The sequence below is a fragment of the Coffea arabica genome, chromosome 10e (assembly GCF_036785885.1).
Source record: "Coffea arabica cultivar ET-39 chromosome 10e, Coffea Arabica ET-39 HiFi, whole genome shotgun sequence".
Lineage (NCBI taxonomy): Eukaryota > Viridiplantae > Streptophyta > Magnoliopsida > Gentianales > Rubiaceae > Coffea > Coffea arabica.
Window position 1 is genome coordinate 1,524,223 of NC_092328.1, and position 25,686 is coordinate 1,549,908.

Genomic DNA, 25,686 nt, shown 5'->3' on the forward strand with positions numbered 1-25,686 from the left:
AGCTCGACTCGAGTTTAATTCGAGCCGAGCTCGACTCGAGCTCGTTAAGAAAATGAGCTTTAAAATGTGTTCGAACTCGACTCGTTAAATGTACATGTGGCTCGAGCTCGAGCTCGAGCTCGACTCGTTTATCACAAACGAGTCGAGCTTCACGAGCTCGAGCTCGAGCTCGTGTAAATTAACATTAATAAAAATCTATAATTTTAATTTTTAAAATGACAAATATGCCCTTCATTAACGAGCTACTCGAGTATCAAACGAGCCGAGCTTACTCGGCTCGTTAACTAAACGAGCATGTTTCGAGCTCGAGCTTGACTCGTTAACCAAAATTAACGAGCCGAGCTCGAGCCTTAACGAGTCGAGCTCTAACGAGCTTTCGAGCTACTCGATTGGCTTAACAGCTCTACTTTTGAGTTGCCAAACTTCATCAATTCCTGAGTAGTGTTAGTGATCAAACTTAGACAGCCAAGCGACGTGTTTTGCCTTCTATGTTCCATTATAATAGCAGCCTCATTATTCATTCATTCATAGTGTTAATTTTCCGCTTCCCAAAAACTGAAGCTGACACACACTTAAATCATAAATAAATGTCAGGTACCCGATGATTCGGGCAAAGAACATAATAATAGGCAGCAATTCGATCCTCGTCTGGTTGTTCGTCGCTTGAAAGGGTTGGCTACGCATCTTTACCGAAGAAGGAATGCCGAACATTATAGGCCATTTGAAAGCGCAGCGCAGGATTAATCATAATCCATGAGTTTGCTGCCCCTTTTCAAATGGTACGTTTTCAGAAATGCTACTTGCGATGGTCGGTTACGTCTTGGACTTAACGTGGAAAGACGAAAAGGACTCGATCGAGGATGACCATTACCATTTTGTTTGAACTTCGCTTTTCTTCAATCTGCTCAATTGAGATTCCCATACGATATATACATACATACTAGTGTCTTGTTGGATGTGAATTTAAGGAGTAAGGAGGAGGGGCGTTGGGTGCACATTTAATGTGGGAATAGAAAGAAATACTGTATTCAAGCTATATAGCATCTCTGCGCCTGAAACCATGTCAGTAGTAAGTATCAGAGTCACATTTGGTCAGCAAGATTTACTGATTGAAATCAAGGGGACAAAAAAATAAATAAAAAAAATCAAGAACTTTGTGCTCTTCAGAGATTCAGGATTCATTAAACAAAAAGATTAAGGATATCTGGCCCCAGTAAGAGGCACTCCATATATAGTTTTTTGGTACATATATGAATCCCGTGAACAGAACTAGTATTAGGCTGGAGGTTCTTTTGTTGTTGGTCCCGATGGATTGGCCTACAAAACGTGTTCTCCTTGTTTGGAATAGTTATTAATGATTTGGTTAGAATCTTTGTATTCCTTCCTAGGAATAGGATCAACCATGGCTATGCCGATGTGTTCGATCGGGTCCCCCCTTTTTCATCTGTGGTTGGCTCCACAATTTGCTGTGTCCAATTCTACTTGATTCCGGGATACCGACCAAAAACGCCTATCAGGGTTTTTTATGGTTTTTAATTTTTTGTCAAAAACGCCATCCAAAAAGGTTCTTAGAATGAATGGACTTTCTACATTTTGTCACGTCCTTTTTATCTACAAAAAAAATTTGAAGCCCTCCGTCTCTCTACCTGAAAGAGTGGGTAGGGGAATGGAGAGAATGAGCAAAAGGAATGGAGTCGGCTGCCAAATACTCCTCCCTCACCTCACCTTGCTAGAAAAAAGAAAAAGGCCCAACTGCTAGCCTTAGCTTCCATCCATCTTTCGGTAAACTGGAAAAGGAGAAAATCTTGACACTTTCCAAACTGTTATGATTCACAGGCCACTAGAAAAAAGAAAAGAAAAGGCCGAACAAACAATAATAAAAAAAAAAAAAGAGGAAAGCACACATTTCCTATTGCAAATTGATTCCTAGAGGAAATTTTGTCAGTAAAATGACAAAATCATACTGCTGTTTTCCATGTCTACATTGAATTTGAATTTGTATATGTGTTCTTGTAGGGGCATGTTTCCTTCACTGAGTCAAAATCCTAGACCACCGACGAGCTTGAAAAATACTTTCCTTTTTTTTTTTTTTTTTTTTTTTTTTTAAGGAAGCTTGGAAAATAACTTACTACTAGTCTAGTAGTAGATGTAGTATGGATACAAACATATGGGGACATGATAACACAGAAGCATCTTTGAAAACCTTCGAGAAAAAAAAAAAAAAATCAGACGAGATATTTATTTGCTTCAATAATTTTTCGTTTTTGTACATTAGAATCCAAGGGACCAGCCAGAGTTAATTGTCGTGGACGGACAAGTAAAGACTTTGTTCTATTGGGTCTTCGGATGGGCTGTGGGCCACTGGTGTTGGGCTTCGAGTTGGAATTTGAATTGGCCCAGTTGTTCTTGTATTATGCTACAATTTAAAACTCTCTTTTTTTTTTTTTTTTTTTTTGTGAGAGGGTACTTACTACCATTAAAAACTTCGAACCGTTAATAAATAAATAAATATATATATATAGTTGTACAACTTCTATATCAACAGGACTGGGGACAGAGAGGAAATTAAAATTCATGAATTCATAAATCCGGACCAGCATTAAATTTTATTTAAGAAAGAAGTAAGTATCTCTTTTCTTTGGGTCCATTACCCAGGCTAGCTACCAGGCACAAGTGGCTACACCATCAGTTTGGTACCACTTTTGTCAAATCAGCAATTTGGAGTCACGTTTCAATTTTTCTAATAAAGAATTGCTTTTTTTTTTTTTTTTTGAAACAAAGTTATGCATTTACTGGACAAGAAAGCACATTTATGATGGCAAGGCATTTTACCTGTAGATTATGGGTTCGAATCATCCAGAGAGTAGATTATAGGTTCGAATAATCCAGAAAGCAGATAAAGAACTGCCTTGCATTCACAAAATTGACGCCAATCTGGGCTGGGGTCTTAGAACTGGAATTATTATTATTATTTTTTACCTAGAAGTATCCAAACTTTTCAACCAGACTAATCTCCCAAGTTTGTGTAGTATCTTACTCTAAGAATACATAGCGAGGTAACACACAAATATCGATAACGGAACTTGCAAGAAATCGTCAAATTACGGAACCAGTCCGACTCCTGCTGGGGAGAAATGCGAAGTAGATTAGAAGAAGTTGGAAATGTAATATAAACTAACATCCCCATGATCACAAAAATCAACATTGCCATTTTGCCATCAGCATCACCTCGACGATTTTGGCAGCTGTCGACTAGACATACATCTAATGGCAGAGGAAAATTTGAGGAAGCAACCGACATAGAGCTCCAAGGGATCGATCATCTTCTTGTTGTTACTCGGCATTCCACCGGGCAGTATGATTCAAATTCGCATAGTCAATTCACAGGTCGCACTCATTTTATTATTAAAAACACAATAATATGTTTAGTAAAAAAAAAAAAAAAAAAACTTAGTCTAGCCAATCAAAAATCCAACATCAAAGAAAAAAAATGTAAACTAGTCTTAAAAGTCTAGCCTTTCCTTGGCTCAGTTTTTCGGGAGTCCAACCTTGAAAAGCAGTAAAAGAAAGTCTCTAGCGGGTATTTAAAATATTTTACTGTAGTAATGTGGATAAAAAATTTTCATTATAAATGAGGTTATTTTTTAAGGCTATTTTTGGTATTTTTAAAATTATTTTTGTTTGTGTATTACTATAACATTATACATGAAAAATTTGTTTTTCAAAAAATGATCAAAACCTTTAGATTAGAGCACATAAAACAGGGAAAAAAAAAAAAGAACGAAACAAAATGCGTTAATGTTTGACGCGGAGGACACAAAGTCGAAATCACATTAACAATATTTGCTGATTATAAAACCATTGAATGTCTGTCCGTACGACCGGATTTCAAGTGACAGTTTGAGGAGGATACAGTTCCCACATTGCCACGGTTGTGTCTTCCGACGAGGAGGCTAATAATTTGCTATCAGCGGAGAACGAAACAGCATTACACTGCAAAAAAAAAGTACCCGCTATACATTAAGATGAGATCAAGCACCCCTACAGAAATAACAAGCTCTATAACCTCTAAAGGCTGATTGAACTTCTGGGCAAGTATCATTGAACTTCAACTCCTACGTGCAGCTTGGAGAAAGTAAATCTCTCTCTTACCTTTTTCATCTTAGCATGTAAGCAGTAAATGAGACACGATCAACCATTAATGCATCGATGTTCCAGAAAAACAAGTTAGCTGCACTTCTAATAACTAATTCAAACAAATAACCTTCCCAGAACAGCGATTGGTCAAACAAAATCCACCCAGTTCTGGCCGCTTATCTTCAAAAGGAGTACAATTCTAGTATGTTGGATGAAAAAACTATACAACAAGCAACGGATATAGATTAGAAAAGCTGGCATACCGTGGCATGATGATATTTCAATATGGCCAATGCAATTCCTTTCCGATAATTGTAAACCCTGACTCTGTCACCAAAGGGATGAACATATACTGCTTAAGATTGGTAAAAAATTCTCAAATTCTTGGTCTGATAAGTAGTACGTGATATGCTTTATTGCAAGTTTAACGTATAGAATTCAGATAATGCAGGAATGCCAAAACCATGACTATAATTCAAAGAAGCCAATCTTATCAGAAACAGCCACCAGAACTCAACAAGGCTGGTTTCACACCCATCCACCCAAGGGGCAGGGGAGGAGATGAGATTATTTCTGTGCTTTTGAAAGATCCAGCAGAACTTGGAATGAGTTTAAAAAATACATGGACGAAGGGCAAATATACCTCATCTCCTCCCCAATTTCCCTATAATGAATAAAATTTTATGTAAAGTAGCACACAAATAATTGTTACATTCGATGCCATAGATTTGCTCTCATACTGATGAGCTTACCATATGGAAAAAACAAAGATGATTTTTCTGAACAGGGCAGCTCACAGAAAAAGTTCAAGAGTGACTAACCGGTGATCCCAGCCAGCAAATGCAGCAATTTTACCATCTGGCCGGATTGATGTTCCTGCTATTCCAGGTCGCTCCAATGTAATTTCTTTCTTGACCAGTGCTGATCCCTGTATCGCAAGCCGGTAGAAAGATGAATAACTTAGAAATTTGAAATTCAAGGCGTTAAAAAAGACAAAAAGTCTCTTCCTCCTGCCCGCTGGCCACTGCTCAAAGAAATATTGCATGTCAATGATACCTATCACATGCAGCTCAAGTTCAAACTACAGTTCAATCATCATTTTTAGACCAACTGCAATTTAAATCCTTCAAAATTGCAAACCACAAAGTTCTGAACTTGTTTTTAAGTAAGGTGCATCTAACACATTACAAACGAGCATAACGTCTCATGATCACTTGGCATTTGCCAGACGAGGAGGAGAAGACTATTATGAGACCACTTGGGAGTCAAGAATGCAAAATTAAGGAAAACAGTAATCCTCACACTAAGAAAATTAAAGTTCAAAATAGGCACCTTCTGATGTTAAATAGTCACCAATTGCAAAACAAAAGATTGCTGGATTGAGGTATATTAGCATCAAATTTACTTCAAGAACAGGAAATGAAAACAACATAGAGGAGCTGCCAATAAATGGCACATGATATTTTTATCTTCTCTCATATTTCATTTTTTCAAGGCAAAGGAAGTAATGACTGACAGCAGCATGCCACATCCCGTTAGCTGAAAGTGTAAAAATGCCATGCAATAAAGTGACTTAACATGATAGGGATAAGAATTTATCAAGCCTGAATTTACCGATTGATAATCCAAAGAGAAAAACACAAGTTTTTCATCAGCAGCCCCAGAGATACCACCACTGCATGCCCCGTCAATACAAAGGCTCAAAACTGCAAAAAAGGAACAAGATCTCAATTTATTTTTGTTGGGTTTCTTGGGGAGAGAAAAGTTGCACTCAACAAATAACATGATATATATGGAGCCAGCACCACTATACCTGGTTCTTTATGAAACTTAACAGAATTCATTGGAACCCCTGGATTCCTTACATCCCACCAAGCCATGGAACCATCCTCATATCTAAAATATTGAAACTATAAAGGGAGCGAATAATCTTCATTTGATAGTTCAAGAATTTCAATCAGATGTAAGGTACATCTGCTCTATGCAGACTCTAAGCAACTGTTCCAGTGACATCAAGCATCTACCAATCACAGCAACTCAAAAAATTATAAAGCCACTTAATCAGATAAAATGCGGCAAACAGTCATAGAGACATGGTTTTTTAGGGGAAAAAAGGTTGTCGATTGTACCATTTTTGTGACAAAAGTCATAATTCCAAGACCAAAGGATGACGAAGAAAAGGCTGGATGTTATATATCAATAAAGGGGCCGTACATTGTGTATCCTTTTTCGAAAAAAAACCATGAGGCTTTGACCAATAGATTCTTGTTCATATGGTGACCTTGCTTCATATCTAAAAGCTAAGATTTTTGGTAAGGAGTAGTAACCTGAATGCCAAAAAAGTTTGGGTGATTTTTATCAGTTAAGATGAGCGACAGAGGTGGAAGCAGCTTCAACCAGTCAAATCATTCTTTAAGGAAGCCTGTACCACACTCATCAGGAAATATCCAATGATAAAGATAGCATTCATGGGTTTCCCCAATCATTTGTTGTCATGCCATCATGAGCACAAGCCCTTCCCCCAATTCTATAAGCCTTTCCACCCTATTGCAATAGAAGCTGAGTCCCAAGGCAGAAAAAAGATGAGCAAATAAAATGAAGACAAACCCGGTCAAAACATTTAGGTAGCCCTGTGATTCAGGAGATAAAAATGCTTGAAGCGCCATGCACATTCCTGGGGTGAGATATCAAATTAGGGGCAGATAGACAGAACTTCCCGCAAGGAAAATAAAGGGAGACAACGACAGGGCTAGCCTACATATTGTCACACTTTCATTAACATAGAAAACCGGGGGGGGGGAGGGAATAAGCAAAAAAATAAATAAGATAAGCCTTCAGTATATATGAAATAAATAGAAATTACAAGCAAATTTTTTTTCCAGGATAGTAATCCAGAGCATTCAACAGGTCACTTTGCAAAGAAAGTGCAGGTTATCATTTACAGAATCAGAGTTTAAGAAAGTGAGAGACCATTTACATGGTGAGAAAAAAAAATGGAGAATGCCAAACAGCAAAGACAAAACCCCTCCATGGTCCAAGTCCTCGGAGCTAAAATCTTAGATCATTAATGATTGTAAGGATAAACTAAAACTAAAAGGATCCATGGTCATAAAAATATGGGGTACAGCACTTTTGATATTTGTTAAAAATTTCTAAAATTATCTTAAGGTGTAATAGCATTTACATAGCAACTGAAAGTATGCTGTGCTGGCACTTTAGAAAATATATTCTATACGGATTTTAATCTTTTTTTCAATTTTCTAGGGATAGGCTTCACAACTGAACCAAGCAGCAGACAACTCTTAGAACTGCATCAACATGTAACATATTCTATTTACTGTCTAAGCAACTTTCATCTCGAAAAGAGCCGATGGGTATGAAGATATGTTATTAACAATAGAATATCCTGATTGATCACTTGACAAGATTGAAACTATGCAATAATGCTAAAGAATGTTGAGTCCAAATAGATGTCCAAATAAATTAAAGGTCCAAAAAATAAATGTCGAACAGTAACTTCAAAAACTTTCTTCAGAAACTATTAGTTGGCAGACACATGAATTTTCTCTAATATGATGTGGTAAAAATCAAAGTCCATATGAGTGATCATGAGTTCTTCAACAATCAATATAGGGTATTGTACTACACCCCCCATCAGACGTTACTTCTCTTGAATCGTCTCTTTTCTATATTCAGTGTCAATATGCAATTTTCAATTTTCATACTATTGTCTAATTTTGTGCACTAATAAGTGACTCTGAAGGCGGGGGATGTACATAAATGACCTAAAATAATGTTTAAAAATATAAAGTACATTACCAATTAGTAAACTACACTGTTAACAAATAAAATACAGTAATTTCACTAAACCAGTAAAACATTGGCAGATAGTTAAGAATCTGACCTCTAGCCTTCGTAGTTGTGTTAGGTGAGCCAGAAGACAAATGAGGTAGTTGCAGAAACTTCTCAGCACTTGCAAGATCCCAAAGCTCAACCTAGCATATTTGATCACAGAGGTCATATCCAGGGAAACTATAGTTGCATGATAAGCTGCTTTTAGAAGCATGAACTAACCACAGAAGACTGCTTCCCCGAAACGGCAACATATTTTGGTCCGTTTACTTGCTCGCTATCTAAGATATAAAAAGATATATATCAGTCAATCTTCATCAGTGTCGTCACTGCCATGCACTTTTGAGGAGAACTAAATTTCCTAAACAGTATTTCCTTATAGATGAGTTTGAAACTAGGATAAATATGACAGATAATTTGTCTTCAGGATGAATTTCTTCAAGTGCCAAACTAAAACTTGTCAGGGAGAATGCTACAGAACCACCTGAGTGGAACCATAAGATATGAAAAGTGAAATATAAAGTATAGTTCATAAATTTGAAAAGCAGCATGAGGTTAAGAGAAGGGAAGCTCATTGGGAACATCAGTACAGGTAGATTGTACATAACGATGGACATAAAGAAGGTTGAGAGCAATGGGATCAGAAAGAGGAGAGAGAAGGAGAGAGTATAGAAGAGACCTTCTATACTCTCCATTTGATTTCCTTGAAATGTAGTTTCCCCACCCGCTGCATCTTGGCAATTTTCTGGTACTCCAGTTTGGCGTGGGCCAAAGGCAAATTTCTTTACCAATGAAAGCTTGCAGAAATGGTAAGAGTTCGTTTTAATTGTAACTAATGGATTCCTGTTCAAACAAAAACTAGATTTTAACCTGCTTGTTTATATTGAAAAGGGGAAAAGGGCAGAAATCAGCTCATTTCAACTTAAAGTGAAAAAATAAGTCATGCATGCAGCAAGCTAAAAAGGTCAATGACAAAAGAGATTGTCAAGTAATTTTCGAGTATTTTTTGTTTGCTTCAAAATCCAGTACAACTTAAATGCGTCAATTCTTCTCAGTCACATAAGAAGTTAGTAGAATTAAAGTTGGATAATTTTTCTGTCATGAGCTTACAAACCTCACCAGCCCCTCTATACCTGCTTTACTTGTTGGACCATGAAACATTCAAAAGAAATTTCAACTCAAACCAGTTGATGAGAACAGTTCAAAGAGATAAATAAAGCATAGAAATTTCAACACAAGAAGGAGCTGATGGACAAATAGAACCTTCACTGTTTATTTGCAATTGGACCACTTACTGGCAAAAGATATTTGTTGTGTTACCCCAATTTGCTGTTCGAAAATGGTATACCAAGCATAGGCACGTTCTTACCTTTCCCAATGCTTTGAGTTTTAAAAAAGGAGTGTTAGGATCTGATCCAATTAATTGCTGCTTGAACCTCTTGGGGATGATTAATACTCCATATGGTTAACTTTCCTTTGCAAGCTTGATTTGGTTCATTCATTAATCCAACTCCCACATGGAGAGGAGGCAGCAGAGTAACATGCAAAAAATCTATTCTACTTCCAATTATCAGTTGATCGACTTGTACCTCTAAAATATAAGGTGAAGCAATGTAGCTGATGACAATTTTCAAACCAAAACTGCCATATTCAAGCACTAAGAACATGACATTATGCTTACATTTCATTAGATTCTGCATCTTAGGAACAACTGAACCCCAAAATCACACATAAACAAGTAGAAACCAGAAGGAAAGCTAAATACCTGGAGAGATCCCCATCTCCAATATCCCAACACTTCACAGTTCCATCCCTGCCCTGACTGCATATATCAGAGCCACAGAGACCAATAAGCACCAAAAGAAACCAGAAATGCATGAAGTCACTTGGAGCCACATAAACACAGACAAGTAACCTACAAAATTGTAATCCATGTATGATGACACAAACCAATATAAAGTATGTGAGTAAAGGAAATGAACCTAACTACTTTGTCGTCTCCAATCAAAGGACTAGCCGCAAGACCAATAATCCCGTGTGCTGCATTATGCACCCTGTAATCATTCACAAAATTTTATCACATATCATGTGTCATAATAATTCTCATGATCTTTGTATTTTTCTTTTATTGATCACTTTTCAGTTACCTTTTTGACTTTGGTTATGCATTCACAAAACCAAAAGTGAAAGACTGAATTTTAAATCAATAGATAATTTCTTATACTTCATAATCCGGCTTCCATAATTGTGACCAACATAAAAATAACAAAGGGTTATTTGAATAGTTCATTGGGAACATATTTCGTGTAAGAAATAATACAAAATAATGCGTCCTATCTGACTAAATTCTAATTCATTACAATGCAGATGAAATTGTCCGGCGCTGTACACTATCCCAAATGCGCAATTCACCATCTGCAGCCCTGTAGAAAAACAAGCACCAACCAATTATACGCAAGAAGTATCTAGGAACACGTCTGAATCTATGCAATAGATGTTCAACGGTCATTTAACAATTTCAGCTAGAAGTACGGCAAAGTGAACTTTTTACACAAGTACACACCCAGAGAACAGTATGTTCTTGGAGGGATGGAAACAGACGTCCATAACAGATGCACGGTGGCCTCTGAGCACAGCTACCGGGTCCGGCGGAGGTCTCTTGCTCATTCTGTAATCTTCCTCTTCCTTTATGGCTTTCCAACGCAAAGCCTGCCATTGCAGCATTTTGTCAACCACCTTATCAGAATTACAGAATCTCTACCGTTGCACATCCGTTTAATTAAAAAGAAAAAGGAGAAAGAGTTCAATTACTTTTGATTAATATGGGTGATTATGAACAAGATATGCACTCCAAGGAAAAATTTCTGGTATTAATTTTGTACGAGTAAACAGAAGGCATACTGAATAATGCTGTCCTTACTCGTGGGAGGGTGTGGAAGCGTGCAATTTCTTCGAAGTTCTAGTCTCTAGATTCTGATTCCACGAATTTCCAATCATAATCAGACGTTTGGAATTTGGTGTGGGATTAAATATTAAGGGATGGATCAGTTGACTTTAGATATTAATTAATGGTTTGGTGAGAAGGTCCATTTTTGAGCTTTCCCGTCAAGTCCTGGCGTCAACGGCGAATACGAAGGCGTGAGTCTCCTGTCACGTCCACTTTTGAGCTTTCCCGTCAAGTCCTACGCAAGGATGGATTGAACGATTCGGTTCTGGACCTTCTGGTTTGGAGGGCTTTGAGGCAAAAATAGATTAGAGAATTTGAAATTTCTCTATTTCTTCTCTTTTTTTGGAAAATCGTGAAAGAAACTAAACAATTTTGGACATACAAGTCATCAATTATTTAGTCAATGTTTGAGGAATCCAACCTTTTAAAAATAGTGATTTGATTATAATATTTTTGTACATTTTTTAAAAAAATTTTACCCTCATAAATTCAAAATTTAAATTTAAATGGTAACGCATATATGATTAGAAAGAAGAATCGGAGAGGATTGAGTTGGATAGTACAAGGGGAAGGAGTCTAAATTAGAGGTCTCGGATTCGAGTCCTCTCGCATAAATTATAAAAAAAAAAAAAACTAGAAATAAGGGTTATATTGAAAAGTAAAACTAAAAGATATTTTGATTTTTTTAATATCTTAAATATTTTTAAATATTTTAAAATAAAAAGTACAATACTTTTAATACGACGAAGAAGTACTGTGCCTTCAAAATGCACCTACGGAAATAAAAGGTTACGCCTTCAAATGAAAAGTGAAAACACGCTAAAAGCGCCCCATTCCAATTTTCCGGTAAAATAAGCCAACTCATTATCTTTAATTAACTAACAAAAAAGATTATCATGCACTGTACTAAATTTATTAATCACAATAATCTTGGAAAGAAGCAAAAGTAAAAAAGAGAAAACGAAAAACACGAAAAATCATCCACCATCTCACTCTACACTAGAAGCAGCGCGCTCGAGAATTCAGCCGACGACGTTCCCATCTCAAAAGTCACGTACCACAGGAAACGCTTAACGCTCGCTCCTTGCTCCGTCTTGGCGTCTTCGTTTTCCGTTAATGCAGAAAAAAGCCCTATTCATAGCTCCACCACTTCAGGTCTGATCCTCCTCCTTTTCACGCCTTCTGTCGGTTGAGTTCGTATCCTTTCGCACAAAACCCTAGCTTTCACTTTTGTTTTTTTTATTCTTGTGATTTTGTAAATAGCTGTAATTTCTGTTGTATAAGTGGAACTAATGAGTATGAAAACTGCCGAATGGATGACTCAATTGTTTTGAAGTCGATATTTTAATTCTTTTTGAGAATAGGTAGTGTTTTAATTTTCCTGTGAAAATTTTGGGTTTGAGTGGCGGTCGCAGTTTGTTAAAGAGCTGAGAATTTTGCTGTGGATTTTATTTTAGGGTTGAGTTACTTGTGAATTGACAGATGAAGGTAAATTGTTTTGGTTTCTGGTAAATGTGATATTGAAGTTTGCTTGTTTGGATTCCCTCAGGAATAATTGAATGATGGCTCCAGTTTGAGGAGAATTTGGGGCTGGGGTTCGATGTGGAGAGACGCTGTTCAAAAACCCTAGGGTTAGTGAGGATGGAAGGGGAAGAAAAAAACAAGGTTGGTTTGAAGAAAAGGGTAAAGCGGATTGAAATTGGGATTGATTCAGATGATGATGAACCTATTGGGTCATTTTTGAAGCTGAAAAGTAAAAGAAACCCCAAAAAGAATAAGGTGGTTTCAGATGGTGAAGACAAAGGGAAAGGAGTTGATAAATTGTCGGTTGAAGATCAGGATTTGGTTGGCATGGACGACACATTAGCAAGCTTTAGGAAGAAGCTGAGAGCTCCTAAGAAGGAAGGTGGGCCTGCTCTGGTGGTTGGAGGGGGGTTAGGTAGTACTGTGGCAGAACCATCAATTCAATCTCTTACCAAACCGGGTCTTGGAGATTTGGTTTCAAAGGTTATAGAAAAAGTTAAAGTAGATGATGATGGATATACAGTTGACAAAGGCTTAGGACTGGGGGCTAGAATGAAAGATAGGAGACCCAAAGTTGCAGCAGTGTCAAAGGATGTCAGTACTGACTCTGCGTCTAACAATATTTCAGATTGCCAGCCTTCTGGTGAGGGTTCATGTGAGAATGAGAAGGATGTGGATTTAGGGCTAGGAGACTGTCCTAGTAACTGCTTAGAGGAAGGTTTAGAAGATCCGTTATCTGCCTTTTTCCGCAAGGCACAATCTGGTTTCATTAGGAAATCGTGCAATTCTTTGAGATTGAAATCCGGAAATGAAACTCAAATTTCCCGTAATGGCGTCTCAGAAGATATTATGCCTGAGTCAACTAGCAAGTCTCGATCTGCTTCGAAGTTGGCCAATGAAATAGCTGAGTCTAAACAGTATTCACATCTAGCATCTGGTAGAGGTAAGATAGGTTTAACAGTGGGTGCCGATAAGGATGATGAAATTTTGCAGCGAAAATTTTCCAGTAGATCCAGTGACGATGTAGATGACACATCATCTGAAAGAATTTCATATAATTTAGTTCCCATGTCTAAAATCCAAGGATCTCAATCTAGTTTAAGGGGATGTTCTGATACCTTCATGCAAGTCCAAGGTGCTGGATTGACTTCTCATACACAGATTTCATGTCGCTCTGAGCACTGTTCAGGGGAAAGAACTAGTGCTTTATTGCATGCAATGGAAGTTCCAGTTGCTGTTTCTGTGTCGGAAGGATTGGAGAACCATCATACTGATGAGGGTCCTTTGGCGCGAGTGCACAATAATGAGCAAAATTTACGGTCAGATTTTACTTCAAGTAATGATGCATCAAACTTGGAGCAGAGAACTTGCAATAGTGTTGGTAAACAGTTTCTGCAGGTTTGTTTAGATCACGACTCACTAAACAGGTCATGTGAGGATAAATTCCCAAGCTCCATTAGAAAGGTCTGTGGAGAGACTTTGGAACTATCAATATCTCAAATGGGAGATGAAACAACTTTTGCGGGGAAGATGGATACGGCTGATGATTCAAATTCTGGTCCGCCTGGGCAATATTCTGCTCAAGCTCATGTATTCTCTACAGCTGATTCACCCAATAAGATTTCAAATCATGACATGGAAATTTGCACTGCAGAGCCAGATACTGCTTCAGTTTCTTCAGAAAAGGAAGATGTCATGGAGGGTAGTTTATCTCCAGCATCAGCTTGTGGAATCACCCAGTATGAATTTGCTCCTCGAGTGAAGCAACAGGACGGACCCCTAAGGCACGTGGGTGAAGCCGATCAGCTTTCTCAATGTCGAACTCCCAATGACTCTTTAATCTTGAATGATAAATGCAGTTCTGGCTTTTACCAAAATAAACCTTTTGATGGAGTGTCAAAAGATGCATCCTTTCCAAGTCTGGACTATTTTTCTGCTGAGGAAGAGGTTAAGGGAGCCTCTTCACCATCAGACGTGCCAGATTCTAATGACAGTTATGCAGAAGATGCAGGATTGTTTCCTGATCCCGATAATAAAACCAACAGCACAGAAGTTGGTGGGCGCCGCAAGCCTAGGAAGCGTAGGCTTGGAGATATGGCGTATGAGGGTGATGCTGACTGGGAGATCCTAATTCATGGGCAAGATTTTCTCATTGACCGTCAGGTTGGAGATGATTTCCAGTCTTCCACAGCAAGGGAAAAATTGAGTTCTCTGTCTAACACTTCAGAAACTGAAAATGGAGGAGCAGCAGCCATATCAGCTGGCCTAAGAGCTCATGCAGTTGGTCCAGTTGAAAAACTTAAGTTTAAGGAGGTACTGAAGCGCAAAGGAGGGCTGCAGGAATATCTAGACTGCAGGTCATTACTTAACTTTAATATACTTGTGTTTGCAAAAATTTCTCTCCTTATATTTGCCTGTTTTATTTAGATGTTTGCATACGCCATCTTTTACCACATGTTTGCAGTTACGTTGTAAAGATTTGAGGATCCGATATTTATAATCACCTACTATCAACTATCAACTCCTATTTGTCTTTTACGGGTATTACATGTTTGAAAGTACCTTGGTTGTTTTCACTTGATCAGGTGTTTCTGATTTTCTTTCCTCTTTATTGTTTTGTTGCTGGGCCTGATAGGATTCTTGTGGCTCTAATTGTGAATTGTAACAATTAGGCTAGTTTGATTTAAAACTGGCCTAGTTTGTTGATTATGAAGTAATTTGTTTTGATATCATTTCTCTGCCATATGCTATTCCTTAATCTCACTTGGCTTTATTGAGGAATAAGGTTCGAGTAAAGTAGCATCCATGCCCTAAGTTAGTGGTAGAGAATTTCATCCTGTAAGAAACCTACACTACTCTATTTTGACCTAAGAACCTGTTGTCCAACAATTGGACCAGAGAAGAACTTCACATTTATGAAGCAAGGAGATGGTCAGAGTTGGAATGGATGAATCAGCCATACATATGTATGTAGTAAATATGAGCTTTATGGTGGCTTAAGCACCAATGTGGGATTGCATTATGAACTCAGTTCTTGGAAAAGAACTTTGTTTGGGTTTCTGTGCCTGGCCGTAAGACAGTGGACTATAATAGTTTTGTATTGCTGGTACTTTTTCCACTATTTAAATTTGAGATTGCAAACTTACTACTAACTTTTTTGATGCTGTTTTCAAGTTAATCCTCAAGCTTTGAATACATCTATTGTTAAGTTTGTACCAAATCTTAAGCATGGATTCGGCCTAAATGTACAACTTTGTGGATAAATTTTTGTTAATATCAGAGTTTTATTTTCTGCTAGGGATGGCTAGCCAATTATGTTTATCTTGATTTCCTTATTGAGAGTAAAAGCAGCAAATGTAGCTGTTTCTGTAAGCTGCATTTCTTCTGGTTGCTTTCTGCTTAGCTTTGTCAAGTGGTAAGCTTTTCATGTTGAAAGAATGCCATTTTGGATTAATCATCTCGTTGCTCAAGCAAAATTAGTAAATACAAGGATGTGATCCTTAACACGTATTAGTTATCCTACTAACTGTACATCATTTTGCTCTAAGATTCTTCGATTTCAGGTATAACCTTGTTCAGGTCTCTGTAGGAAAAAGATATTAAAATCACTTTCAGTAACTAGTATCCGCTTCATAATGAAAGTTGTTTGGGATAATTAGACTAGTTAATTTTGTACTTAATAATACATTGTTTGACATGGCTTAATGAACAACTTTCACTTTAAATTTCTTTTTATTTGCTGTTTTATTCAATTGATCCATGCTGTCAATTGATTATATCTGTTTTTGTAGTTTGCTGCTGCAAAATTTTCTAGCTCTTATTTTGGACCTTTTTCAATATGGTGTAGGAATAACATTCTAAGTCTTTGGAACAAAGATGTCAGTCGCATTTTGCCACTTTCAGAATGTGGAGTGTCTGATACAGCTTTGGTGGATGAATCACCACGTGCGTCGCTAGTTAGAGATATCTATGCATTTCTTGACCAATGGGTAAGTTTGAAGCATAAATTGTTTTCTTTTATGCTTGTTAAGTTTAGTGCATTGCATTTTAACTTAATTTAGGGGTCTCATTTTGATGTGTTTCCAAGATTCATGTTTGAAATTCCTACCACCTTTTGACAGGGTTATATAAATTTTGGTGTTGCTTTGGAAAAGGCCGAGAATGGTTCTGCACATAACTTGAAACTTTTAAAGGAGGAAAAATTTGTGGAGAGATCCGGGGCTCCTGTTGCTGATGCAAATGATGGAGTTTGCTTTATCCTTGGGAGGATTAGAGATCCAGAGAGTTCCAAAATGGAGAAGAATGACACTGCATTGGGTGATGAGAAACAGGTAATGGCTAAATCCCAGTTAGATGAGGGACACATTAATCTTCAGGCTGCGGAAATTTCTGCCCAGACTGATCATGAGGGGTTTCCTGCTGTCAATTATGAGGAAAATGGTGTTTTTGATGCAAAAATACCTGGTGAAACAGTCAGCTCAGATTATTTGGGTTCAAATCCTTCTAGTGAAGATGAGAAGAGTAGAATACTTCCTGTGGAAAATCCTGATTCATTTCCTACAAGTGAAGCACAGGTTGGCAGATTGTTGTCTTGTGGTCTTTCACAACTTGAAAAAGATTCTAATCGTCAACCTAGCTCGTGTGATGACCAGAGTCATTTTGGGATATGTGATTTAGATACCAGAAAAAGAATTATTGTTGTAGGAGCTGGTCCTGCAGGTTTAACGGCTGCAAGGCACTTGAAGCGTCAAGGTTTTCATGTCACCGTGCTTGAGGCTAGGAGTAGAATTGGGGGTCGAGTTTATACCGATCGCTCATCTTTATCAGTTCCAGTGGATCTTGGTGCTAGCATTATTACTGGTGTTGAGGCAGATGTAGCTACTGAAAGAAGAGCTGACCCTTCTTCATTGGTTTGTGCTCAATTGGGCCTTGAGTTGACTGTCTTGAATAGTGATTGTCCTCTTTATGATACAGCAACTGGTCAAAAAGTTCCGGCCGATGTCGATGAAGCATTGGAAGCAGAATACAACAGCCTCCTAGATGACATGATATTGTTGATAGCTCAGAAGGGGGAGAATGCAATGCGGATGTCTCTTGAGGAGGGTCTAGAATATGCCCTCAAAAGACGTTGTATGGCTCGTTTTGGAAGGGGAAAGAATCTCATGAATACTGAACTGCCTAAATCTTTGGATGCTGTTATGGCCTTTGAAAAATTTTCTACCGATGATGAAGTTCCACAGGGTGATAGTGGTGAAACAGAGATCTTGGCTCCTCTTGAGAGAAGGGTTATGGATTGGCATTTTGCCAATCTGGAATATGGTTGTGCTGCATTGCTTAAAGAAGTCTCTCTTCCTCACTGGAACCAAGATGACGATTATGGAGGATTTGGTGGAGCTCATTGTATGATTAAAGGGGGTTATGGCACTGTCGTTGATTCATTGGGGGAGGGGCTTAGCATCAACTTAAATCATGTTGTAACGGACATTATTTATGGGCAGACAGATGGCATGAGCAATGATGACAAGTCTAAGAAGGTCAAAGTTTGTACATCAAATGGCAGTGAGTTTTCTGGTGATGCAATCCTGATAACAGTGCCTCTGGGATGCTTGAAAGCTGAAACCATCAAGTTTTCTCCACCATTACCGCAGTGGAAGTATTTGTCAATCCAGCGGCTTGGTTTTGGTGTTCTTAATAAAGTTGTCATGGAATTCTCTGAGGTTTTTTGGGATGATTCGATTGATTACTTTGGTGCCACTGCTGAAGAAACAAGTCAAAGAGGATGGTGCTTTATGTTCTGGAATGTCAAGAAAACTGTTGGGGCCCCTGTTCTTATAGCCTTAGTTGTTGGCAAAGCTGCTATGGATGGCCAAAAGATGAGTTCTTCTGATCATGTAAACCATGCTTTATTTGTTCTACGTAAGCTTTTTGGAGAGATGGCTGTACCTGATCCAGTTGCTTCAGTAGTGACTGACTGGGGGCAGGACCCTTACAGTTATGGGGCTTACTCCTATGTTGCTGTGGGGTCATCTGGAGAGGACTATGATATGTTAGGTAGGCCTGTTGAGAATTGTTTATTTTTTGCTGGTGAAGCTACTTGTAAGGAGCATCCGGACACAGTTGGCGGGGCAATGATGAGTGGACTTCGTGAGGCTGTCCGCATCATTGACATATTGAACACTGGAACTGATTATACAGCTGAAGCAGAGGCCATGGAGGCCGCAAAGAGACATTCAGACATTGAGAGGAGTGAAATTAGGGACATCATGAACAGACTTGAGGCTTATTCTTTGGATCAGACTCAAATATTGACCAAGAAGAGTTTGCTACAGGATTTATTTTACAGTGCAAAAACTACTGCAGGAAGATTGCATGTGGCAAAGCAGTTGCTGAAGCTTCCCGTTCAAGTCTTGAAATCCTTTGCTGGAAACAAAGATGGCCTAAGCATGCTTAACTCATGGATGCTGGTATGTTTTACTGGAATGTTTCCTTGTGACATTGATCATTGATCATTGATGTCAACTTTATGTTATGAATGTCATGTGTCTACTCATTTTTTGGTGGTTTGACTTCTGATTCTTACAAACAGGACTCCATGGGGAAGGATGGCACTCAGCTATTGCGTCATTGTGTCCGTCTACTTGTACTTGTTTCGACTGATTTGCTTGCAGTTCGACTTTCAGGTGATTGGAAGTTTCTTTGTTATTCATTGATTTTTTGAAAATACAAATCTCTCCCTGTGAAAACAAAGTACCCTTCTTTCTTTTTGATTCTCTAATAATCACATAAAGGTCTATTTTATAAGGAAGATCGGTTTTAAGATCATGCTGTAGTTCTATCCCTGTTGATTCTCTTAGCATTTTATTGGTTGAAGCTCCAGTAGTTGAATTCCTTCAGTAACTGGTCTCTCTCTTACAGTTAAAGAAAAATGATTTATACCTGTATCATGATTAGAAGTTAAAGTCTCAGGAAAGGCTGAAAGAAAAATATTTGCATGTTCAAAAGGTTGATTGGGTATTTCATGGCACAAAGTTGTTCTTGTCAGATGCATGCCTTGTCCCTTTCTTTCCCAAGTTAATTTCCATGCGGATCCTAGGCTTAAATTCCGCTTCGCAAGTCTTAAAGATTTATTCACTATGATATCTCATTGTCTTTTAGGAATTGGGAAGACTGTAAAAGAAAAAGTATGTGTACACACCAGCCGTGATATTCGTGCTATAGCAAGCCAGCTTGTTCGTGTGTGGATTGAAATATTCCGCAAAAAGAAGGCCTCAAAATTGAGGCAGCCAACTGGTGTTGATTCTTTTAAGAATAGATCATCTCAAGCTCTGGGGAAACCACCTTTGCGGACAAATCACATTGCTCCAGAGAACAGAGGAAGTCCAAAAGTTTCGTCTTCTAGGAATCATTTAGCCTCAAGTTCTAATGTTATAAGACCAACAGTTGAAGCTAAACCATCAAGTTCTGAAGGTTCAGTGGAAAGGCAAAATACCACAGGAGAGGAAACTAAGGAAAAAGAGGAAAAAGCTGCATTTGCTGCAAAAGAAGCATCCCTTGCTGCGGCTCTTGCTGCTGCCAAGGTTTGTTTGTTCCTAATAAAAAATGCTGCTTTTTATTTGCATATCTCTTTTGTTTTTGGAGTTGAAGGGGATGGAGCATTTGTTTGGAAAGGATGGTAGAAATTTCCACTAATCAAGTTGTGCATTTGATACATTGTAAAGGAAAATTTTTTGGGCCATGGTTTCTAGATGCTGGCTTGGACTGATTAATAACAAAGATCCTCTACTTTTTGTATGAATGTACTTTATATGGCTAAACTTTTATTTTTTGTTTTCATCAGTACTGAAACTGTTATAAATACTTGAGCATTTTACCAATCAATGAACATGAACATGATGTTGGCCTGCAGGTGAAGTAGCATTTAAAAGCTTTGGCATGTTGCCATCACTGAACGCAAGTTATTTAGGAATCAATAAGTCAATTTATTACCTGCCCTTTTATGGTTGATATCCGAACAACACTTGCCCCCCTTCCCCCCAGGGCGGTCATACTGCAGCTGCTGGCACTGAGTTAGCCAGGGCGCTAAACATTTGACTATTGCCTGTGTTTAACTTATATTTGGCTTTGCCTCATCTGTAATTGCTGTGCATTTATCTAGGGCATTGCCACATTGCTTATTTTCTTGTGCCTTGCTTTCCAATCTGGTGTGGTCTGTTGATTAAATGGTATCTTTTGATAACCACGTATGTCATGAGGGTTTCCTTTTTTGACTTTATTGGACTCCCTTTTTTGTTGCAATTTAAAGCTTTTTGACTTTTCACTTTGCAAATTCTTCATACCTGACTTTTGGGTGTTTTTGAACTTTGCTGCACCTTGATTGATTTGGTTGACTTGCCATATTTTGAAAAGTGTATTCGTTGTTGGGACTTCTTGTCTTTTCCTGCCCCTAACCCCTCCCTTCTTTTTTTGATGGCTGGGCTTGGAGGGTCAATTGGCTCTTAAGATTGGATGCCTTCCCATGCTCATTAACTACTCTTATAGGCATCTTGAGAAATTTTTTAGTGACTGAATGATTATTCCCTATCTCAGGCATATGCTTCTTCTGGTGCCAAGAGTGGCTTGTCTTTGCATCTTCCCAAGATACCTTCTTTTCACAAATTTGCTAGACGGGAACAGTACTCACGTATGGATGATGCTGATATCAGAAGGAATTGGTCTGCTGGTGCATTTGGGAAACAAGACTGTCTATCAGAAATAGATTCCAGGAACTGCAGAGTCAGGGACTGGTCTGTCGATTTCTCTGCTACTGGTGTCAACCTTGATCCCTCAAGAATGTCTGTTGATAATCATTCACAGCATAGCCAGTCAAATGAGATTGGCTGCCAGTTGAACTTTAGAGAGCACTCAGGGGAAAGTGTGGCTGTTGACAACAGCCTATTCACCAAAGCTTGGGTTGATAGTGCTGGTAGTGTTGGAACAAAAGATTACAATGACATTGAGAGATGGCAATGTCAGGCAGCTGCTGCTAATTCTGATTTCTACCATCAGACAATGCACTTAACTGATGAGGAGGATTCAACATTAAAGTTACCTGCTAAGAAGCCAGATGGCCCAGCAAATGAGAGCTCAGTTTCACAAGTTACCGTTAATAAGGAATTGGTGAAAAATCAACTTAGAGGAGCTGAGCGTATCAAACAGGCTGTTGTGGACTATGTCGCTTCACTACTCATGCCTCTCTATAAAGCAAGGAAACTTGACAAAGAAGGTTACAAGACAATAATGAAGAAAACTGCTACTAAGGTTGATATTCCTCCTCTTTTTACTTTTAGTTCTCCCTTTTTTCTACAATCACCTTAACGGTAAGTAGCAAAGTGCTACTTTGCTCTGTGATTTCTTCTTGTTTGGATATTGAGTCATTTCTGTTATGCAGCAGATATGGAATTAATAACAGAAAGTTTCAGTTTTCATGCTGCCTTTTCACTAAGTGGTTTTAAGTTTCCTTCTCTGATAGTTTATGCTATGAATTTAACATTGTTTGAGCAAATTTCAGGTAATGGAACAAGCCACTGATGCTGAGAAAGCAATGGCTGTTTCCGAATTCCTTGATTTTAAACGGAAAAACAAGGTAAAGCTTCATTTATTCATTTGTGAAATATCTTGTAGATCTGTTTTGTCAACATTAGATTGCTTCCAAAGTCGATGCATTGTCATGCTGTAAACTGCAAATGGATGCTTGGGTTTGAATGTTTCTACAATTTTTGTAAAATGTCCTCCCTTGGAGGCTTGAAAATCCTGGTGTTAATACACAGCTTGTTGCTATAACAGGAAAGCCTCTTTGCACAGTTTTTTCTTTTTCTTTGGGCTGGTTTTTTTTTTTTTTCCTGTCTTGGTGGTGGTTGGCTTTCTAGGAAATTTGTTTAATGAGATATGAAATTATGTTGGACTTTTTGATTCTTAAGTGTCTGTCCTCCATGAACTTTGTCCAAAAGAAGCGAAACTGAACCAACATGAGGAGATTCTTCGTCTCATTACTAGCTTATGATTACTCAGGTTTGGGGTTTGCCTGCCTGTCTCTGTCCAAACAGTTAGCGTTATTTCTTTTTCTTCTAGTCAACTTTCTGTATTCTTGCTTTTGTTTTCTTAAGTGGTTAGCTAATTAATTCTTCATCTCTCCATTTTGTTGCATGTGTTGCTTTCAGACATTTGGTCAAATAATAGTTACTTCTGTAATTATTTCTGTTTAATTTTGCAAGTTTCTTTGCATTCTCCGATGCAGATTCGTGCATTTGTGGACAAATTGATTGAAAGACACATGGCGATGAAGCCAGCTGTGAAATCATGACGATTGCCTGGAATGGCTGGTCATAGTTTTTTGGTGGCTTATCTGATGGTTGGGGATGCAGAAGATTGTTCCCTTGTGGATCTTTCCTCGGCTTCCACCTGCATGTGAGAATGAGGCGTCCTTTGGATTTCCCTTGACTTCTTTATCCAAGCTACCCAACAAGCTTTTGGTAAATTAAAGGATGCAGCTCAGGATGGAACTCTAATAGTTCTTGTGACTGTGTTCCAATCTACACAGTTATGTTGGGGCGACCAAATCCTACTATTGTTTCTTCAAAAAAATGTCAGGTTTAATGCAATATGTCCCAAAATGTGACAGGAAATTACATTACAGGATGGCAAAGGCCTCCTGTGGTGAAAATTTGAACATGGGTGCTATATGAAATGTTGTGGATTTAAATCCCACCTGATAGGCATCAGAATACATTTAGGATTGTTCATCATAATTCATCAGTTGTATCTTTTAGGTTAGAAAGTGAAGACCCCTAATTTTTCCATTCAGGGATCCTTGTAGATGAGAAATGACATGTTTTCCTAATTTTGACATATGTACAGCTCAGAATTGTTTTAATGGCTACAGGAGTACAGACATTTGCCATACTTATTCCAAGGCATTTATGCTCTCTTGCTTTATTATATTTTCTGGTTCTACGAAGATTTCAGAAATGGAATTATTACTTTAATTTTCAATTATATGATCAAATATAACCTTTCATTTGGGTGTTGTGTTGTTTTTAAGGAGCACAGCTTCATGCTTCTTCTTTTACTTGGAGCTGCTGGCCATCCATATGAATGGCGAGTTAAGAAACATGTTTGACCATGTTGTATTGTAAGACCGTTCACCAAGTTCTGAAGATGACGAACGGACACAGTGGCATTTTGGTAGGTTACTTTAAGAGGCGACTTAATGTTTATATAGGCATGGGAATACAGTGAATAGGTAAGGTGCTTCTTTTGTCTCAATAATTTAACCCAAATGCATTGTAAAGATCTGCTGATGATGATACATGATGGAGGTGCTGATTGGAGTCTTGCGCTTCAATGGTAGTAATTTTCACACTCTCCCTTCTGTTATTGTCCTGTTATTCACTTGCACATTTTGTTCTTGTTTGCAGATAAAGATAAAGCAGGCCATGGCTTTTTAACCTTTTGCATTGAGCACTTCAGTTCTTGTTCAGATTTTTCTCCAATAGATTTTGGGTAAAATCTGGTCCATCCCAAGCGTATTTCACACTGTTTTTTGTTCTTTTCCTGGAATACATTTAGGAATTTTCTTAGTACTTTGTTCTTGAGGGTGGAATCAGAGTGATTATATCCAACTGTGTTTACTATCTGGGCTGAATTGTTCATGACATAGTTTAGTCCCATACTTTGGGAAGGGAAAAATGATGTTATTTGTTAATAATTCTTTACCCCAAAGTTTACCTGTTCCTGACACATGGATTGCTTTTCTTTGACATTCATGGATTGCTCCTCTTCCTTTCCTCATCCCTCCAATTAGTTTGCTTTCTCTCTCTGTTTTCAGAATCAACCCTATTCAACTATGTACTTGAAGACTTTGTGAGGTGTATTGTTGGCGAAATGGTTTACCAAATCCTTTTAAGAGGTGAGGATAAATTAAGTTGGTCCCTCAGTTCCCTCAGAATTAAATACTTGACAAATTCTGAAGGAACTGTTTTGCTTTTAGCTCTTGGTGAATGCCTTGGATGTATAATAGGGCAACCTAATGTTTATTTCGTACATCAAAATTTGGAAAGTGATATTTGCATCCCAAGTTGAGCCTCTTGCACTCCTTGGAGGCATATTATTTGCTGAGTGGATTGGACTGCAAGAGGCTAAAATAGGAGTGCAAATATCAATTTCCTAAAATTTTTATGTACCATTGTGTGATAAGCATTTATTGGATCGTGGTTGCACCAGAAAACATTGCTCAGATCTCTGTTGTTGCTTTTGTACTAGGTTATATGCTTTTGCAATGTGGAGAATTTGCTTCAAAAAATAGTGGTGAACCTAAGCTTAATTCTACAGGATGATCCACCGGCAAATTGGAGTTGAGAATTTTTTTTTTCTTTTCAAATTGTCATTAAATTGTAATTTGGTGTTAGATATGGATCTTTTTGGTAAGTTTGAATGTTCTTTTCTGTTGATTCGCTGGGCATTTTCCTAGATTTGCTATGTATTTCAAATGGTATTTGTACAACCGCGCGTTCCACTGCTTAATGTGCCGAGGAGTGAAACGAGCTCAATATCAAGAATTGGTTGGTGATGAGACTGAAAAGAGTATACTCTTTGCTGGTGTTGCTGTGCGTCTGTTGCCTTGATTCTGCCATTTTTAGCAAGCAGCTCTTGGCTCTTCCTAATGATAAAGCAATTACAAAATTTAACCCGCAGGCGGTTTGGGGGAGGGGCTTGTACAATTGTTAGCCATAATTTTACTTTATAGTGTAAGCACTAGCAAATGAAGGGTGTAAACCAAACTGAAATAACAACTCTATGAACTCAAAAGAACAAGTTTGAAACATCTACTTTTTGCATGTTTTCAGGAGCTGGGTTAAAAGTGGTTTTTTTTTTTTTTTTTTTTTTGTAATATACTTCTTGTATTAGTGCATGGAACGGATGTACTGGTGTGATGCATGTGTTAGCGCCGCCTAGATCGTAGAGCATAATGCTGTGGTTGACGATTGTGGAGACACTTAATCCCAATTGATAGCATAATGCCCAGAACAACTTTTTGTGTCCTTCTCGTTATTGTGTTTTTTCTGCTAATCCTTTCTGACAAATGTTTATTTGCAAGTATGTACAAGTTGAAAGCAAATCGATTTCAGTGTAGTGTTTTTCTTTTGGAATATAATCAGGATATGCTTTTCTTGGGCTTTAGTCTCGCTCCC

The 25,686-nt window shown here is 38.1% G+C and overlaps 2 protein-coding genes and 1 long non-coding RNA gene across 6 annotated transcripts; 2 read left to right on the plus strand and 1 right to left on the minus strand.

Annotated features, from left to right (window-relative positions):
* Positions 1 to 3,782: 3,782 nt before the first annotated feature.
* LOC113710993 (protein DECREASED SIZE EXCLUSION LIMIT 1) lies at positions 3,783 to 11,298 on the minus strand. 4 transcript variants are annotated; one of them, XM_027234100.2, is made up of 14 exons: positions 10,891 to 11,298; positions 10,553 to 10,698; positions 10,350 to 10,412; positions 9,972 to 10,043; positions 9,755 to 9,811; positions 8,669 to 8,832; positions 8,212 to 8,270; positions 8,042 to 8,132; positions 6,745 to 6,811; positions 5,951 to 6,033; positions 5,752 to 5,843; positions 4,959 to 5,065; positions 4,401 to 4,464; positions 3,783 to 3,993 (listed from the first exon to the last, which is right to left on the minus strand). In XM_027234100.2, exons 2-14 carry the CDS (start codon positions 10,654 to 10,656, stop codon positions 3,889 to 3,891), a joined length of 1,128 nt encoding a protein of 375 aa, XP_027089901.1. In that variant the 5' UTR covers positions 10,657 to 10,698; positions 10,891 to 11,298; the 3' UTR covers positions 3,783 to 3,888. The 4 variants fall into 4 exon arrangements, 3 of the variants coding, with proteins under 3 accessions (XP_027089901.1, XP_027089903.1, XP_027089900.1); XM_027234102.2 differs by having other exon boundaries at positions 10,801 to 11,298; XM_027234099.2 differs by having other exon boundaries at positions 10,910 to 11,297.
* A 594-nt stretch (positions 11,299 to 11,892) lies between these two features.
* LOC113712141 (lysine-specific histone demethylase 1 homolog 3) lies at positions 11,893 to 23,402 on the plus strand. The gene is made up of 9 exons (XM_027235433.2): positions 11,893 to 12,091; positions 12,486 to 14,817; positions 16,308 to 16,449; positions 16,582 to 18,924; positions 19,047 to 19,140; positions 19,616 to 20,037; positions 21,047 to 21,757; positions 22,008 to 22,082; positions 22,734 to 23,402. The coding sequence occupies exons 2-9, from the start codon at positions 12,578 to 12,580 to the stop codon at positions 22,797 to 22,799; spliced, it is 6,093 nt and encodes a 2,030-aa protein (XP_027091234.1). The 5' UTR covers positions 11,893 to 12,091; positions 12,486 to 12,577; the 3' UTR covers positions 22,800 to 23,402.
* A 458-nt stretch (positions 23,403 to 23,860) lies between these two features.
* On the plus strand, positions 23,861 to 24,945 carry LOC140015403 (uncharacterized). Its single transcript, XR_011822055.1, has 3 exons — positions 23,861 to 23,998; positions 24,324 to 24,404; positions 24,758 to 24,945. It is a non-coding gene; the product is annotated as an uncharacterized lncRNA (long non-coding RNA).
* Positions 24,946 to 25,686: the final 741 nt, after the last annotated feature.

Coding starts and splice junctions, on each gene's coding strand:
- LOC113710993 (XM_027234100.2), bottom strand. CDS start 10,656: ATGAGCAAGAGACCTCCGCCGGACCCGGTAGCTGTGCTCAGAGGCCAC. Junction 8,271..8,668: donor TCAAATGGAGAGTATAGAAG/GTCTCTTCTATA, acceptor TTTATATCTTAG/ATAGCGAGCAAGTAAACGGA. Junction 4,465..4,958: donor TTTGCTGGCTGGGATCACCG/GTTAGTCACTCT, acceptor CTTTGGTGACAG/AGTCAGGGTTTACAATTATC.
- LOC113712141 (XM_027235433.2), top strand. CDS start 12,578: ATGGAAGGGGAAGAAAAAAACAAGGTTGGTTTGAAGAAAAGGGTAAAG. Junction 18,925..19,046: donor TGCTTAACTCATGGATGCTG/GTATGTTTTACT, acceptor TCTTACAAACAG/GACTCCATGGGGAAGGATGG. Junction 20,038..21,046: donor CGGCTCTTGCTGCTGCCAAG/GTTTGTTTGTTC, acceptor TCCCTATCTCAG/GCATATGCTTCTTCTGGTGC.